This window comes from Scomber scombrus, chromosome 10, assembly GCF_963691925.1.
Source record: "Scomber scombrus chromosome 10, fScoSco1.1, whole genome shotgun sequence".
Classification (NCBI taxonomy): Eukaryota; Metazoa; Chordata; class Actinopteri; order Scombriformes; family Scombridae; genus Scomber; species Scomber scombrus.
Window position 1 is genome coordinate 32,010,082 of NC_084979.1, and position 14,947 is coordinate 32,025,028.

Below are 14,947 nucleotides of genomic sequence, written 5' to 3' on the forward strand. Positions count from 1 at the left end.
TTAGGAGAAGCAGACTGCGGGGTCAGGGTTAGGAGAAGCAGACTGCAGGGTCAGGGTTAGGAGAAGCAGACTGCAGGGTCAGGGTTAGGAGAAGCAGACTGCAGGGTTAGGGTTAGGAGAAGCAGACTGCGGGGTCAGGGTTAGGAGAAGCAGACTGCAGGGTCAGGGTTAGGAGAAGCAGACTGCGGGGTCAGGGTTAGGAGAAGCAGACTGCAGGGTCAGGGTTAGGAGAAGCAGACTGCGGGGTCAGGGTTAGGAGAAGCAGACTGCAGGGTCAGGGTTAGGAGAAGCAGACTGCGGGGTCAGGGTTAGGAGAAGCAGACTGCAGGGTTAGGAGAAGCAGACTGCAGGGTCAGGGTTAGGAGAAGCAGACTGCGGGGTCAGGGTTAGGAGAAGCAGACTGCAGGGTCAGGGTTAGGAGAAGCAGACTGCGGGGTCAGGGTTAGGAGAAGCAGACTGCAGGGTCAGGGTTAGGAGAAGCAGACTGCGGGGTCAGGGTTAGGAGAAGCAGACTGCAGGGTCAGGGTTAGGAGAAGCAGGCTGCAGGGTCAGGGTTAGGAGAAGCAGACTGCGGGGTCAGGGTTAGGAGAAGCAGACTGCGGGGCCAGGGTTAGGAGAAGCAGGCTGCAGGGTCAGGGTTAGGAGAAGCAGACTGCAGGGTCAGGGTTAGGAGAAGCAGACTGCAGGGTCAGGGTTAGGAGAAGCAGACTGCAGGGTCAGGGTCAGGAGAAGCAGACTGCAGGGTCAGGGTCAGGAGAAGCAGACTGCGGGGTCAGGGTCAGGAGAAGCAGACTGCAGGGTCAGGGTTAGGAGAAGCAGACTGCGGGGTCAGGGTTAGGAGAAGCAGACTGCAGGGTCAGGGTTAGGAGAAGCAGGCTGCAGGGTCAGGGTTAGGAGAAGCAGACTGCGGGGTCAGGGTTAGGAGAAGCAGACTGCGGGGCCAGGGTTAGGAGAAGCAGACTGCAGGGTCAGGGTTAGGAGAAGCAGACTGCAGGGTCAGGGTTAGGAGAAGCAGACTGCAGGGTCAGGGTTAGGAGAAGCAGACTGCAGGGTCAGGGTTAGGAGAAGCAGAACAATGTAAATGAAGCAGAGCTGAAGAGAAACTGAACTGTCTGTGTTTCAGGAACTCGTACGTGCGACTGAGGCACCTCTGCACCAACACCTGGATCCAGAGCACCAACGTTCCCATCGACATCGACGAGGAGAGACCCATCAGACTCATGGTCAGTCTCAGTCTGTGTGGAAGCTAATGCATAAACAAGTATTTGGCATATGTGTATGTATGTATATGTTATATAGCTGTTTTTTGATGAAAAAATGTAGCATTGTTACTAACCTCTGTGTGCCCTGCAGTTGGGAACTTGTCCCACCAAAGAAGACAAGGAGGCGTTCGCCATCGTCTCCGTCCCTGTGATGGAGATCAGAGATCTGGACTTTGCTAACGACGCCAGCGCCATGCTGAGCACCGTAGTGGACCAGTTCAGCCAAGGCTTCATCAGCCAGAACGACCGCCGGTACGAAACTACTGTCTGTAAAGCAGGGGGTCAAACATGAGAACCGTGGGCCAGAACCGGCCTGCTGAGAGGTCCAATACGGCCCACTTTCCTACTTCCTCTTTTACTTCCTTCCTTCCTTCCTTCTATCTGCCCTTTCTTCCTTCCTTCCTTCTTTCCGTCCATCCATCCGTCCTTCCTTCCTTCCTTCCTTCCTTCCTTCTTTCCTTCCTTCCTTCGTTTCTGTCTTCTTTTCCTTCCTTTTTTCCTTGCTCCCTTCCTTCCTTCTTTCCTTCCTTGCTTCCTTCCTTCCTTCCTATCTTCCCTTCCTTCCTTCTTTCCTTCCTTCCTATCTTCCCTTCCTTCCTTCCTTTCTTTCTTTCCTTCCTTCCTTCCTTCCTTCCTTCCTTCCTTCCTTCCCTCCCTCTTCTTAATGATCCAGCCCTCATCAGATCATATTGTTGTGCTCTTATATGAAGATGTGTTGACTCTGGTTTTTATTTCATCAGCTTTGCCATCAAGCTGCTGGAGGACGTCGTCTTCTTCGTGGCCGACGTCATCAACAGCGGTCAGCCGGTCCTCGACGTCAACATGAGCAAAGCCAACCGAGAGAGACAGAAGCTGATGAGAGAGCAGAACATCCTCAAACAGGTCCGACCCAAAACCTAGAACCCATCACAGAGCAGAACCAGGAGACTCAAGTTTAAACATTTAACAAGTGAAGTGTGTGTTTGTGTTTTTGTGTGTGTGTGTTTCTATGTGTGTGTGTAGATCTTCGGCATCCTGAAGGCTCCCTTTAAGGACCGGGGGGGAGGGGAGGGGCCTCTGCTGCGTCTGGAGGAGTTGGCCGACCAGAAGAACTCTCCCTACCAGTACATGTTCAGACTCTGCTACCGAGTCCTGAGACACTCCCAGGAAGACTACCGCAAGAACCAGGTGAGGAAGAGGAGGAGGAGGAGGAAGAGGCAACATGATGATACCAGGTCCAATCCAAGTCACCTTAAAGCAGGGATGTCAAACATGAGGCCCGCGGGCCAGAAACAGCCCGCTGAGGGGTCCAATCCGGCCCACTTTCCTTCCTGTCTTCTTTTCCTTTCTTTGGTTCGTCTGTCCTTCCTTCCATCTTTCCTTCCTTCCTCCCTTCCTTCTTTCCTTCCTTCCTTCCTCCCTCCTTTCCTTCCTTCTTCCTCCCTTCCTTCCTCCCTCTTTTCCTCCCGTCTTCCTTCCCTCCTTCCTTCTTCCCTCCTTCCCTTCCTTATTCCTCCCCCTCTCCTTCCCTCCTTCCTCCCACCCTCCTTTCCTTCCTTCTTCCTTCCTTCCTTCCTTGACTCGAGGACAACAGGAGGGTTAAAGCAGTTTCCCTTCTTCCTGCCTCCAGGAGCACATAGCGAAGCAGTTTGGCGTGATGCAGAGTCAGATCGGTTACGACATTCTGGCCGAGGACACGATCACGGCTCTACTGCACAACAACCGCAAACTGCTGGAGAAACACATCACCAAGACCGAGGTGGAGACGTTCGTCAGCCTGGTCCGAAAGAACCGGGAACCGAGGTAAACATGGAGGAGGAGAAAAGAGGAGGGAGGGAGGGAGGGAGGGAGGGAGGGAGGGAGGGAGGGAGGGAGGGAGGGAGGAGACGGTCACTGCTGTCTGATGTCTTACTCTGTGTGTCTGTGTGTGTGTGTGTGTGTGTGTGTCTCTGTGTGTGTGTGTGTCTCTGTGTGTGTGTGTGTGTGTGTGTGTGTGTGTATGTGTGTGTGTTTGCAGGTTTCTGGACTACCTGTCAGACCTGTGTGTGTCCAACAACGTGGCCATCCCCGTCACACAGGAGCTCATCTGTAAATGTGTGCTGGACCCCAAAAACCAGGATATCCTCATCAAGACAGAGTGAGGACAGTCACAACTTATATCAGTGATGTAGTATGCAGTATTACAGTAAAAGTACTGCAGTATTATAGTGATGTAGTATGCAGTATTACAGTAAAAGTACTGCAGTATTATGAGTGATGTAGTATGCAGTATTACAGTAAAAGTACTGCAGTATTATAGTGATGTAGTATGCAGTATTACAGTAAAAGTACTGCAGTATTATAGTGATGTAGTATGCAGTATTACAGTAAAAGTACTGCAGTATTATGAGTGATGTAGTATGCAGTATTACAGTAAAAGTACTGCAGTATTATGAGTGATGTAGTATGCAGTATTACAGTAAAAGTACTGCAGTATTATAGTGATGTAGTATGCAGTATTACAGTAAAAGTACTGCAGTATTATAGTGATGTAGTATGCAGTATTACAGTAAAAGTACTGCAGTATTATGAGTGATGTAGTATGCAGTATTACAGTAAAAGTACTGCAGTATTATAGTGATGTAGTATGCAGTATTACAGTAAAAGTACTGCAGTATAATGAGTGATGTAGTATGCAGTATTACAGTAAAATTACTGCAGTATTATGAGTGATGTAGTATGCAGTATTACAGTAAAAGTACTGCAGTATTATGAGTGATGTAGTATGCAGTATTACAGTAAAAGTACTGCAGTATTATGTATTGTACTTATTATTTATTTAGTCTAAATTATGCTTTTAATGTCAACATGTTACATTTTTCCCTTTATTTCTGCACAGGCGTCGTGTCCCCAAAGAGGCGCCCTCTGGTGGTCAGGGAGAATACTTGGATGACTTCGGAGACGATGACGAGGTAGATTTGCTGGTTGTTTATGATGAAGTTTTAAATATATGCTTTCAACTGAAATCTGATGGGGACAAAACACAAGTGGCAGCAATCAAAGACAAAATATGCAATATACACTGACGCTCTGTCCTAGTATAAAAAAAGTTTACATTTGCAGCTTTAACCTTCGTGTCGTCCTCCCGGGTCAAATTGACCCCGTCTGTTTTTGACTGTTCCTTCTTTCCTCCCTTCCTTCCTTCCTTTCCTCCCTCCCCCCTTCTCTCCTTCTTTCCTCCCTTCCTCTTTTCCTTTCTCCCTACCTTCCTTCCTGCCTTCTTTACTCCGTCCTTCCCTCCCTCCTTTACTCCATTCGTTCCTTCTACATCCCTTCCTTCCTTCCTTCCTTCCTTCCTTCCTTCCTTCCTTCCTTCTTCTTCCTTTCCTTCCTTCTTCCTCCCTTCCTTCCTCCTTTCCTTCCTTCTTCCTCCCTTCCATCCTTGACTCGAGGACAACAGGAGGGTTAAAGGAGTAGTAGTAGTAGTTAAATTTGCTTATTCAGTTTCTTTCTGCCAGAGAGAAAAACTATTGCTTTAACGAATGAAGCTGTGGATGATCATCTCTGTCTTATCAGTTTCTTTCTGTTCTTGTTACTTCCTGTAGGTGTGGCTGCTATGGATAGACAAGACCAATGAGAAACAGGAAAAGAGCATCAGACAGCTGGCTCAGGAGGCGAGGCAGGGGAACGCTCACGATGAGAACGTCCTGACCTACTACAGGTAGACAATGTTCAATTTACAATGGAAGTGATGGAGGACTAAACCCACAGTCCTCCTTCTGTGGAAACATGGATTTAAACGGATCACTCACTCAATGACTGTCTGTTTATGTATTCAGGTACCAGCTGAAGCTCTTTGCCCGGATGTGTTTGGACCGTCAGTATCTGGCCATAGACGAGATCTCCAAACAGCTGGACATTGAGCTCATCTTCCTGTGCATGATGGACGAGACGCTGCCCTTTGACCTCCGGGCGTCTTTCTGTCGCCTCATGCTTCACGCCCACGTAGACCGAGACCCTCAGGAGCTGGTGACTCCTGTGAAGTTCGCCCGCCTCTGGACTGAAATCCCCACGTCTATCACCATCAAAGAGTGAGACGCTTTAAAGTATTCCTCAAGTATTGTTACTGGAGTTATGAGAAGTGATGATTTTCTTTATCCCAGCTGTAAGTGACAGGAGCCTGGATAGCTCAGTCGGTACAGCATCAGACTTTTAATCTGAAGAGAGATTAGAGAAATTAAAGTAGAAAAGTAAGAAGAAATGTACTGACAATCTTGCTTTTATTGTATCAACTCTTAGATGTACGTCACTTTAGCGTCTGCTAAATGAAATTATGAACTAGTGTATTATTACAGTTGGGACGTCTAGTGGCCATCAGTGATATTACACTGTAAGATACATACCGACTTAAGCTTAAGGTGTTAGTTGCTTATTAAGTGCAATATAGAGAAATTAAAGCAAAACCCAAAAGTAAATTTTTCCTTGGACATTTGTATGAACGAACTTTACCACAGTCAGACTTTTGGGGAAAGAAAACGAAAATGTTGAACAAAGTTCAGTCGTAGCTACCATGATGTGTCTGAAGAGCATATTCTAAACTTTTCGTAAACAAGTTACCAAAAGGAATATACTGTCAAACTAACTCTCAGATGTTCGTCACTTTGGATAAAAGCATCTGCTAAATGAAATTATGAACTGGTGTATTAATATATTATTTGGGATCTTGAGTTTTTCCTCCACAGGAGGCTTCTCGCAGAGCCTGGATAGCTCAGTCGGTAGAGCATCAGACTTTTAATCTGAGGGTCCAGGGTTCAAGTCCCTGTTCAGGCGAAGTATATTAAACCAGACAAGCCCCACACCTATTAGAGGGTCTGAATTTAAAGATTGAGACCAGAATGAGATGTTGAAGACAAACCTAGTAAATTTGGGACATCTAGTGGCCATCAGTGGTATTACACTTCAAGATACATATCGACTTAAGTCTCCAGGCGGTAATTACTGATGAGGTGCAATATAGAGGAATTTAAGTAAAACCCAACAGTAAACTTCGCTAGATTCAACTTGGAACTCTTGACCGAACAAACTTTGCCATTGTCAGAGTTTTGGGAAAAGAAAAGAAAAATGTTCTTGCATGAGGTGAACAGAGTTTAGTTGTAGCTATCATGACGTGTCTTACTGTCAAACTAGACGAGAAACTTGCTTTTGTTGTATCAACTCTCAGATGTTCGTCACTTTGGATAAAAGTATCTGCTAAATGAAAATATTAACTAGTGTATTAATATATGATTTGGGATCTTGAGTTTTTCCTCCACAGAAGGCTTCTCACAGAGCCTGGATAGCTCAGTCGGTAGAGCATCAGACTTTTAATCTGAGGGTCCAGGGTTCAAGTCCCTGTTCAGGCGAAGTATATTAAACCAGACAAGCCCGTCACTTACTAGAGGGTCTGAATTTATAGATTAATCCTAGGATGAGTTGTTGAAGAAAAAGATTGACTGAGTAAAGTTAAGGCTTTCACTTAGGACATCTTGTACCCATCGGTGGTATTACACTTGAAGATACATATCAACTTCAGCCTCAAGGTGGTAGTTGCTGCATAATCTTAATATAGAGAAATTAAAGCAAAACCCAAAAGTAAATTTTTCCTTGGACATTTGTATGAACAAACTTTACCACAGTCAGACTTTTGGGGAAAGAAAACAAAAATGTTCTTGCATGAGGTGAACAGAGTTCAGTTGTAGCTGCCATGATGTGTCTGAAGGAGATTTAAGCTACCAAAAGAAATATACTGTCAAGGTAGTATCTTGCTAATCTTGCTTTTATTGTATAAACTCTCAGATGTTCATCACTTTATCGTCTGCTAAATGAAATTATGAACTGGTGTATTAATATATGATTTGGGATGTTGTGTTTTTCCTCCACAGAAGGCTTCTCACAGAGCCTGGATAGCTCAGTCGGTAGAGCATCAGACTTTTAATCTGAGGGTCCAGGGTTCAAGTCCCTGTTCAGGCGAAGTATATTAAGGAAACCAGACAAGCCCGTCACTTACTAGAGGGTCTGAATTTATAGATTAATCCTAGGATGAGTTGTTGAAGAAAAAGATTGACTCAGTAAAGTTAAGGCTTTCACTTAGGACATCTTGTACCCATCGGTGGTATTACACTTGAAGATACATATCAACTTCAGCCTCAAGGTGGTAGTTGCTGCATAATCTTAATATAGAGAAATATCTGCTAAATGAAATTATGAACTGTTGTATTAATATATGATTTGGGATCTTGAGTTTTTCCTCCACAGAAGGCTTCTCACAGAGCCTGGATAGCTCAGTCGGTAGAGCATCAGACTTTTAATCTGAGGGTCCAGGGTTCAAGTCCCTGTTCAGGCGAAGTATATTAAACTAGACAAGCCCCACACCTATTAGAGGGTCTAAATTTAAAGATTGAGACCAGAATGAGATGTTGAAGACAAACCTAGTAAAGTTGGGACATCTAGTGGCCATCAGTGGTATTACATATCGACTTAAGTCTCCAGGCGGTAATTACCGATGAGGTGCAATATAGAGGAATTTAAGTAAAACCCAACAGTAAACTTCGCTAGATTCAACTTGGAACACTTGACCGAACAAACTTTACCATTGTCAGAGTTTTGGGAAAAGAAAAGAAAAATGTTCTTGCATGAGGTGAACAGAGTTTAGTTGTAGCTACCATGACGTGTCTTACTGTCAAACTAGACGAGAATCTTGCTTTTGTTGTATCAACTCTCAGATGTTCGTCACTTTGGATAAAAGCATCTGCTAAATGAAATTATGAACTGGTGTATTATTATATGATTTGGGATCTTGAGTTTTTCCTCCACAGAAGGCTTCTCACAGAGCCTGGATAGCTCAGTCGGTAGAGCATCAGACTTTTAATCTGAAGGTCCAGGGTTCAAGTCCCTGTTCAGGCGTAGTATATTAAACCAGACAAGCCCGTCACTTACTAGAGGGTCTGAATTTATAGATTAATCCTAGGATGAGTTGTTGAAGAAAAAGATTGACTCAGTAAAGTTAAGGCTTTCACTTAGGACATCTTGTACCCATCGGTGGTATTACACTTGAAGATACATATCAACTTCAGCCTCAAGGTGGTAGTTGCTGCATAATCTTAATATAGAGAAATTAAAGCAAAACCCAAAAGTAAATTTTTCCTTGGACATTTGTATGAACAAACTTTACCACAGTCAGACTTTTGGGGAAAGAAAACAAAAATGTTCTTGCATGAGGTGAACAGAGTTCAGTTGTAGCTGCCATGATGTGTCTGAAGGAGATTTAAGCTACCAAAAGAAATATACTGTCAAGGTAGTATCTTGCTAATCTTGCTTTTATTGTATAAACTCTCAGATGTTCATCACTTTATCGTCTGCTAAATGAAATTATGAACTGGTGTATTAATATATGATTTGGGATGTTGAGTTTTTCCTCCACAGAAGGCTTCTCACAGAGCCTGGATAGCTCAGTCGGTAGAGCATCAGACTTTTAATCTGAGGGTCCAGGGTTCAAGTCCCTGTTCAGGCAAAGTATATTAAGGAAACCAGACAAGCCTGTCACTTACTAGAGGGTCTGAATTTATAGATTAATCCTAGGATGAGTTGTTGAAGAAAAAGATTGACTCAGTAAAGTTAAGGCTTTCACTTAGGACATCTTGTACCCATCGGTGGTATTACACTTGAAGATAAATATCAACTTCAGCCTCAAGGTGGTAGTTGCTGCATAATCTTAATATAGAGAAATATCTGCTAAATGAAATTATTAACTAGTGTATTAAGATATTATTTGGGATCTTGAGTTTTTCCTCCACAGAAGGCTTCTCACAGAGCCTGGATAGCTCAGTCGGTAGAGCATCAGACTTTTAATCTGAGGGTCCAGGGTTCAAGTCCCTGTTCAGGCGAAGTATATTAAACCAGACAAGCCCGTCACTTACTAGAGGGTCTGAATTTATAGATTAATCCAAGGATGAGTTGTTGAAGAAAAAGATTGACTCAGTAAAGTTAAGGCTTTCACTTAGGACATCTTGTACCCATCGGTGCTATTACACTTGAAGATACATATCAACTTCAGCCTCAAGGTGGTAGTTGCTGCATAATCTTAATATAGAGAAATTAAAGCAAAACCCAAAAGTAAATTTTTCCTTGGACATTTGTATGAACAAACTTTACCACAGTCAGACTTTTGGGGAAAGAAAACAAAAATGTTCTTGCATGAGGTGAACAGAGTTCAGTTGTAGCTGCTATGATGTGTCTGAAGGAAATTTAAGCTACCAAAAGAAATATACTGTCAAGGTAGTATCTTGCTAATCTTGCTCTTATTGTATAAACTCTCAGATGTTCATCACTTTATCGTCTGCTAAATGAAATTATGAACTGGTGTATTAATATATGATTTGGGATGTTGAGTTTTTCCTCCACAGAAGGCTTCTCACAGAGCCTGGATAGCTCAGTCGGTAGAGCATCAGACTTTTAATCTGAGGGTCCAGGGTTCAAGTCCCTGTTCAGGCGAAGAAAATTAAGGAAACCAGACAAGCTCGTCACTTACTAGAGGGTCTGAATTTATAGATTAATCCTAGGATGAGTTGTTGAAGAAAAAGATTGACTCAGTAAAGTTAAGGCTTTCACTTAGGACATCTTGTACCCATCAGTGGTATTACACTTGAAGATACATATCAACTTCAGCCTCAAGGTGGTAGTTGCTGCATAATCTTAATATAGAGAAATATCTGCTAAATGAAATTATTAACTAGTGTATTAAGATATTATTTGGGATCTTGAGTTTTTCCTCCACAGAAGGCTTCTCACAGAGCCTGGATAGCTCAGTCGGTAGAGCATCAGACTTTTAATCTGAGGGTCCAGGGTTCAAGTCCCTGTTCAGGCGAAGTATATTAAGGAAACCAGACAAGCCCGTCACTTACTAGAGGGTCTGAATTTAAAGATTGAGACCAGAATGAGATGTTGAAGACAAACCTAGTAAAGTTGGGACATCTAGTGGCCATCAGTGGTATTACATATCGACTTAAGTCTCCAGGCAGTAATTACTGATGAGGTGCAATATAGAGGAATTTAAGTAAAACCCAACAGTAAACTTCGCTAGATTCAACTTGGAACACTTGACCGAACAAACTTTACCATTGTCAGAGTTTTGGGAAAAGAAAAGAAAAATGTTCTTGCATGAGGTGAACAGAGTTCAGTTGTAGCTACCATGACGTGTCTTACTGTCAAACTAGACGAGAATCTTGCTTTTGTTGTATCAACTCTCAGATGTTCGTCACTTTGGATAAAAGCATCTGTTAAATGAAATTATGAACTGGTGTATTATTATATGATTTGGGATCTTGATTTTTTCCTCCACAGAAGGCTTCTCACAGAGCCTGGATAGCTCAGTCGGTAGAGCATCAGACTTTTAATCTGAGGGTCCAGGGTTCAAGTCCCTGTTCAGGCGAAGTATATTAAGGAAACCAGACAAACCCGTCACTTACTAGAGGGTCTGAATTTATAGATTAATCCTAGGATGAGTTGTTGATTGACTCAGTAAAGTTAAGGCTTTCACTTAGGACATCTTGTACCCATCGGTGGTATTACATTTGAAGATACATATCAACTTCAGCCGCAAGGTGGTAGCTGCTGCATAATCTTAATATAGAGAAATATCTGCTAAATGAAATTATTAACTAGTGTATTATTATATGATTTGGGATCTTGACTATGATTATATGATTTGGGATCTTGACTTTTTCTTCTCACAGAGCCTGGATAGCTCAGTCGGTAGAGCATCTGACTTTTAATCTGAGGGTCCAGGGTTCAAGTCCCTGTTCAGGCGAAGTATATTAAGGAAACCAGACAAACCCGTCACTTACTAGAGGGTCTGAATTTATAGATTAATCCTAGGATGAGTTGTTGAAGAAAAAGATTGACTCAGTAAAGTTAAGGCTTTCACTTAGGACATCTTGTACCCATCGGTGGTATTACACTTGAAGATAAATATCAACTTCAGCCTCAAGGTGGTAGTTGCTGCATAATCTTAATATAGAGAAATTAAAGCAAAACCCAAAAGTAAATTTTTCCTTGGACATTTGTATGAACAAACTTTACCACAGTCAGACTTTTGGGGAAAGAAAACAAAAATGTTCTTGCATGAGGTGAACAGAGTTCAGTTGTAGCTGCTATGATGTGTCTGAAGGAAATTTAAGCTACCAAAAGAAATATACTGTCAAGGTAGTATCTTGCTAATCTTGCTCTTATTGTATAAACTCTCAGATGTTCATCACTTTATCGTCTGCTAAATGAAATGAAATTATGAACTGGTGTATTAATATATGATTTGGGATGTTGAGTTTTTCCTCCACAGAAGGCTTCTCACAGAGCCTGGATAGCTCAGTCGGTAGAGCATCAGACTTTTAATCTGAGGGTCCAGGGTTCAAGTCCCTGTTCAGGCGAAGAAAATTAAGGAAACCAGACAAGCTCGTCACTTACTAGAGGGTCTGAATTTATAGATTAATCCTAGGATGAGTTGTTGAAGAAAAAGATTGACTCAGTAAAGTTAAGGCTTTCACTTAGGACATCTTGTACCCATCAGTGGTATTACACTTGAAGATACATATCAACTTCAGCCTCAAGGTGGTAGTTGCTGCATAATCTTAATATAGAGAAATATCTGCTAAATGAAATTATTAACTAGTGTATTAAGATATTATTTGGGATCTTGAGTTTTTCCTCCACAGAAGGCTTCTCACAGAGCCTGGATAGCTCAGTCGGTAGAGCATCAGACTTTTAATCTGAGGGTCCAGGGTTCAAGTCCCTGTTCAGGCGAAGTATATTAAACCAGACAAGCCCCACACCTATTAGAGGGTCTGAATTTAAAGATTGAGACCAGAATGAGATGTTGAAGACAAACCTAGTAAAGTTGGGACATCAAGTGGCCATCACTGGTATTACACTTCAAAATACATATCGACTTAAGTCTCCAGGCGGTAATTACTGATGAGGTGCAATATAGAGGAATTTAAGTAAAACCCAACAGTAAACTTCGCTAGATTCAACTTGGAACACTTGACCGAACAAACTTTACCATTGTCAGAGTTTTGGGAAAAGAAAAGAAAAATGTTCTTGCATGAGGTGAACAGAGTTTAGTTGTAGCTACCATGACGTGTCTTACTGTCAAACTAGACGAGAATCTTGCTTTTGTTGTATCAACTCTCAGATGTTCGTCACTTTGGATAAAAGCATCTGTTAAATGAAATTATGAACTGGTGTATTATTATATGATTTGGGATCTTGATTTTTTCCTCCGCAGAAGGCTTCTCACAGAGCCTGGATAGCTCAGTCGGTAGAGCATCAGACTTTTAATCTGAGGGTCCAGGGTTCAAGTCCCTGTTCAGGCGAAGTATATTAGGGAAACCAGACAAACCCATCATTACTAGAGGGTCTGAATTTATAGATTAATCCTAGGATGAGTTGTTGATTGACTCAGTAAAGTTAAGGCTTTCACTTAGGACATCTTGTACCCATCGGTGGTATTACACTTGAAGATACATATCAACTTCAGCCTCAAGGTGGTAGTTGCTGCATAATCTTAATATAGAGAAATATCTGCTAAATGAAATTATTAACTAGTGTATTAAGATATTATTTGGGATCTTGAGTTTTTCCTCCACAGAAGGCTTCTCACAGAGCCTGGATAGCTCAGTCGGTAGAGCATCAGACTTTTAATCTGAGGGTCCAGGGTTCAAGTCCCTGTTCAGGCGAAGTATATTAAGGAAACCAGACAAGCCCGTCACTTACTAGAGGGTCTGAATTTAAAGATTGAGACCAGAATGAGATGTTGAAGACAAACCTAGTAAAGTTGGGACATCTAGTGGCCATCAGTGGTATTACATATCGACTTAAGTCTCCAGGCAGTAATTACTGATGAGGTGCAATATAGAGGAATTTAAGTAAAACCCAACAGTAAACTTCGCTAGATTCAACTTGGAACACTTGACCGAACAAACTTTACCATTGTCAGAGTTTTGGGAAAAGAAAAGAAAAATGTTCTTGCATGAGGTGAACAGAGTTCAGTTGTAGCTACCATGACGTGTCTTACTGTCAAACTAGACGAGAATCTTGCTTTTGTTGTATCAACTCTCAGATGTTCGTCACTTTGGATAAAAGCATCTGTTAAATGAAATTATGAACTGGTGTATTATTATATGATTTGGGATCTTGATTTTTTCCTCCACAGAAGGCTTCTCACAGAGCCTGGATAGCTCAGTCGGTAGAGCATCAGACTTTTAATCTGAGGGTCCAGGGTTCAAGTCCCTGTTCAGGCGAAGTATATTAAGGAAACCAGACAAACCCGTCACTTACTAGAGGGTCTGAATTTATAGATTAATCCTAGGATGAGTTGTTGATTGACTCAGTAAAGTTAAGGCTTTCACTTAGGACATCTTGTACCCATCGGTGGTATTACATTTGAAGATACATATCAACTTCAGCCGCAAGGTGGTAGCTGCTGCATAATCTTAATATAGAGAAATATCTGCTAAATGAAATTATTAACTAGTGTATTATTATATGATTTGGGATCTTGACTATGATTATATGATTTGGGATCTTGACTTTTTCTTCTCACAGAGCCTGGATAGCTCAGTCGGTAGAGCATCTGACTTTTAATCTGAGGGTCCAGGGTTCAAGTCCCTGTTCAGGCGAAGTATATTAAGGAAACCAGACAAACCCGTCACTTACTAGAGGGTCTGAATTTATAGATTAATCCTAGGATGAGTTGTTGAAGAAAAAGATTGACTCAGTAAAGTTAAGGCTTTCACTTAGGACATCTTGTACCCATCGGTGGTATTACACTTGAAGATAAATATCAACTTCAGCCTCAAGGTGGTAGTTGCTGCATAATCTTAATATAGAGAAATTAAAGCAAAACCCAAAAGTAAATTTTTCCTTGGACATTTGTATGAACAAACTTTACCACAGTCAGACTTTTGGGGAAAGAAAACAAAAATGTTCTTGCATGAGGTGAACAGAGTTCAGTTGTAGCTGCTATGATGTGTCTGAAGGAAATTTAAGCTACCAAAAGAAATATACTGTCAAGGTAGTATCTTGCTAATCTTGCTCTTATTGTATAAACTCTCAGATGTTCATCACTTTATCGTCTGCTAAATGAAATTATGAACTGGTGTATTAATATATGATTTGGGATGTTGAGTTTTTCCTCCACAGAAGGCTTCTCACAGAGCCTGGATAGCTCAGTCGGTAGAGCATCAGACTTTTAATCTGAGGGTCCAGGGTTCAAGTCCCTGTTCAGGCGAAGAAAATTAAGGAAACCAGACAAGCTCGTCACTTACTAGAGGGTCTGAATTTATAGATTAATCCTAGGATGAGTTGTTGAAGAAAAAGATTGACTCAGTAAAGTTAAGGCTTTCACTTAGGACATCTTGTACCCATCAGTGGTATTACACTTGAAGATACATATCAACTTCAGCCTCAAGGTGGTAGTTGCTGCATAATCTTAATATAGAGAAATATCTGCTAAATGAAATTATTAACTAGTGTATTAAGATATTATTTGGGATCTTGAGTTTTTCCTCCACAGAAGGCTTCTCACAGAGCCTGGATAGCTCAGTCGGTAGAGCATCAGACTTTTAATCTGAGGGTCCAGGGTTCAAGTCCCTGTTCAGGCGAAGTATATTAAACCAGACAAGCCCCACACCTAT

At 42.1% G+C, this 14,947-nt stretch overlaps 1 protein-coding gene and 17 non-coding genes across 18 annotated transcripts in view; all 18 read left to right on the forward strand.

Annotated features, from left to right (window-relative positions):
* Nucleotides 1-14,947, forward strand: part of itpr3 (inositol 1,4,5-trisphosphate receptor, type 3) — a gene marked incomplete in the record, with an annotated part of 118,258 nt that overhangs the window by 22,437 nt on the left and 80,874 nt on the right. Inside the window, 9 exon segments of the mRNA XM_062427517.1 lie at nucleotides 1,124-1,223; nucleotides 1,354-1,514; nucleotides 2,003-2,144; nucleotides 2,265-2,429; nucleotides 2,872-3,044; nucleotides 3,259-3,378; nucleotides 4,120-4,192; nucleotides 4,826-4,941; nucleotides 5,060-5,311. Coding sequence (XP_062283501.1) covers nucleotides 1,124-1,223; nucleotides 1,354-1,514; nucleotides 2,003-2,144; nucleotides 2,265-2,429; nucleotides 2,872-3,044; nucleotides 3,259-3,378; nucleotides 4,120-4,192; nucleotides 4,826-4,941; nucleotides 5,060-5,311 — 1,302 coding nt within the window.
* trnak-uuu (transfer RNA lysine (anticodon UUU)) lies at nucleotides 5,978-6,050 on the forward strand. The gene has a single exon. It is a non-coding gene; the product is annotated as a tRNA-Lys (tRNA).
* Nucleotides 6,550-6,622, forward strand: trnak-uuu (transfer RNA lysine (anticodon UUU)). Its single transcript has one exon. It is a non-coding gene; the product is annotated as a tRNA-Lys (tRNA).
* trnak-uuu (transfer RNA lysine (anticodon UUU)) lies at nucleotides 7,157-7,229 on the forward strand. The gene has a single exon. It is a non-coding gene; the product is annotated as a tRNA-Lys (tRNA).
* Nucleotides 7,530-7,602, forward strand: trnak-uuu (transfer RNA lysine (anticodon UUU)). The gene has a single exon. It is a non-coding gene; the product is annotated as a tRNA-Lys (tRNA).
* trnak-uuu (transfer RNA lysine (anticodon UUU)) lies at nucleotides 8,090-8,162 on the forward strand. The gene has a single exon. It is a non-coding gene; the product is annotated as a tRNA-Lys (tRNA).
* On the forward strand, nucleotides 8,697-8,769 carry trnak-uuu (transfer RNA lysine (anticodon UUU)). The gene has a single exon. It is a non-coding gene; the product is annotated as a tRNA-Lys (tRNA).
* On the forward strand, nucleotides 9,070-9,142 carry trnak-uuu (transfer RNA lysine (anticodon UUU)). Its single transcript has one exon. It is a non-coding gene; the product is annotated as a tRNA-Lys (tRNA).
* On the forward strand, nucleotides 9,677-9,749 carry trnak-uuu (transfer RNA lysine (anticodon UUU)). Its single transcript has one exon. It is a non-coding gene; the product is annotated as a tRNA-Lys (tRNA).
* trnak-uuu (transfer RNA lysine (anticodon UUU)) lies at nucleotides 10,050-10,122 on the forward strand. Its single transcript has one exon. It is a non-coding gene; the product is annotated as a tRNA-Lys (tRNA).
* On the forward strand, nucleotides 10,614-10,686 carry trnak-uuu (transfer RNA lysine (anticodon UUU)). The gene has a single exon. It is a non-coding gene; the product is annotated as a tRNA-Lys (tRNA).
* On the forward strand, nucleotides 11,608-11,680 carry trnak-uuu (transfer RNA lysine (anticodon UUU)). The gene has a single exon. It is a non-coding gene; the product is annotated as a tRNA-Lys (tRNA).
* trnak-uuu (transfer RNA lysine (anticodon UUU)) lies at nucleotides 11,981-12,053 on the forward strand. The gene has a single exon. It is a non-coding gene; the product is annotated as a tRNA-Lys (tRNA).
* On the forward strand, nucleotides 12,553-12,625 carry trnak-uuu (transfer RNA lysine (anticodon UUU)). Its single transcript has one exon. It is a non-coding gene; the product is annotated as a tRNA-Lys (tRNA).
* On the forward strand, nucleotides 12,916-12,988 carry trnak-uuu (transfer RNA lysine (anticodon UUU)). Its single transcript has one exon. It is a non-coding gene; the product is annotated as a tRNA-Lys (tRNA).
* On the forward strand, nucleotides 13,480-13,552 carry trnak-uuu (transfer RNA lysine (anticodon UUU)). The gene has a single exon. It is a non-coding gene; the product is annotated as a tRNA-Lys (tRNA).
* Nucleotides 14,469-14,541, forward strand: trnak-uuu (transfer RNA lysine (anticodon UUU)). The gene has a single exon. It is a non-coding gene; the product is annotated as a tRNA-Lys (tRNA).
* On the forward strand, nucleotides 14,842-14,914 carry trnak-uuu (transfer RNA lysine (anticodon UUU)). Its single transcript has one exon. It is a non-coding gene; the product is annotated as a tRNA-Lys (tRNA).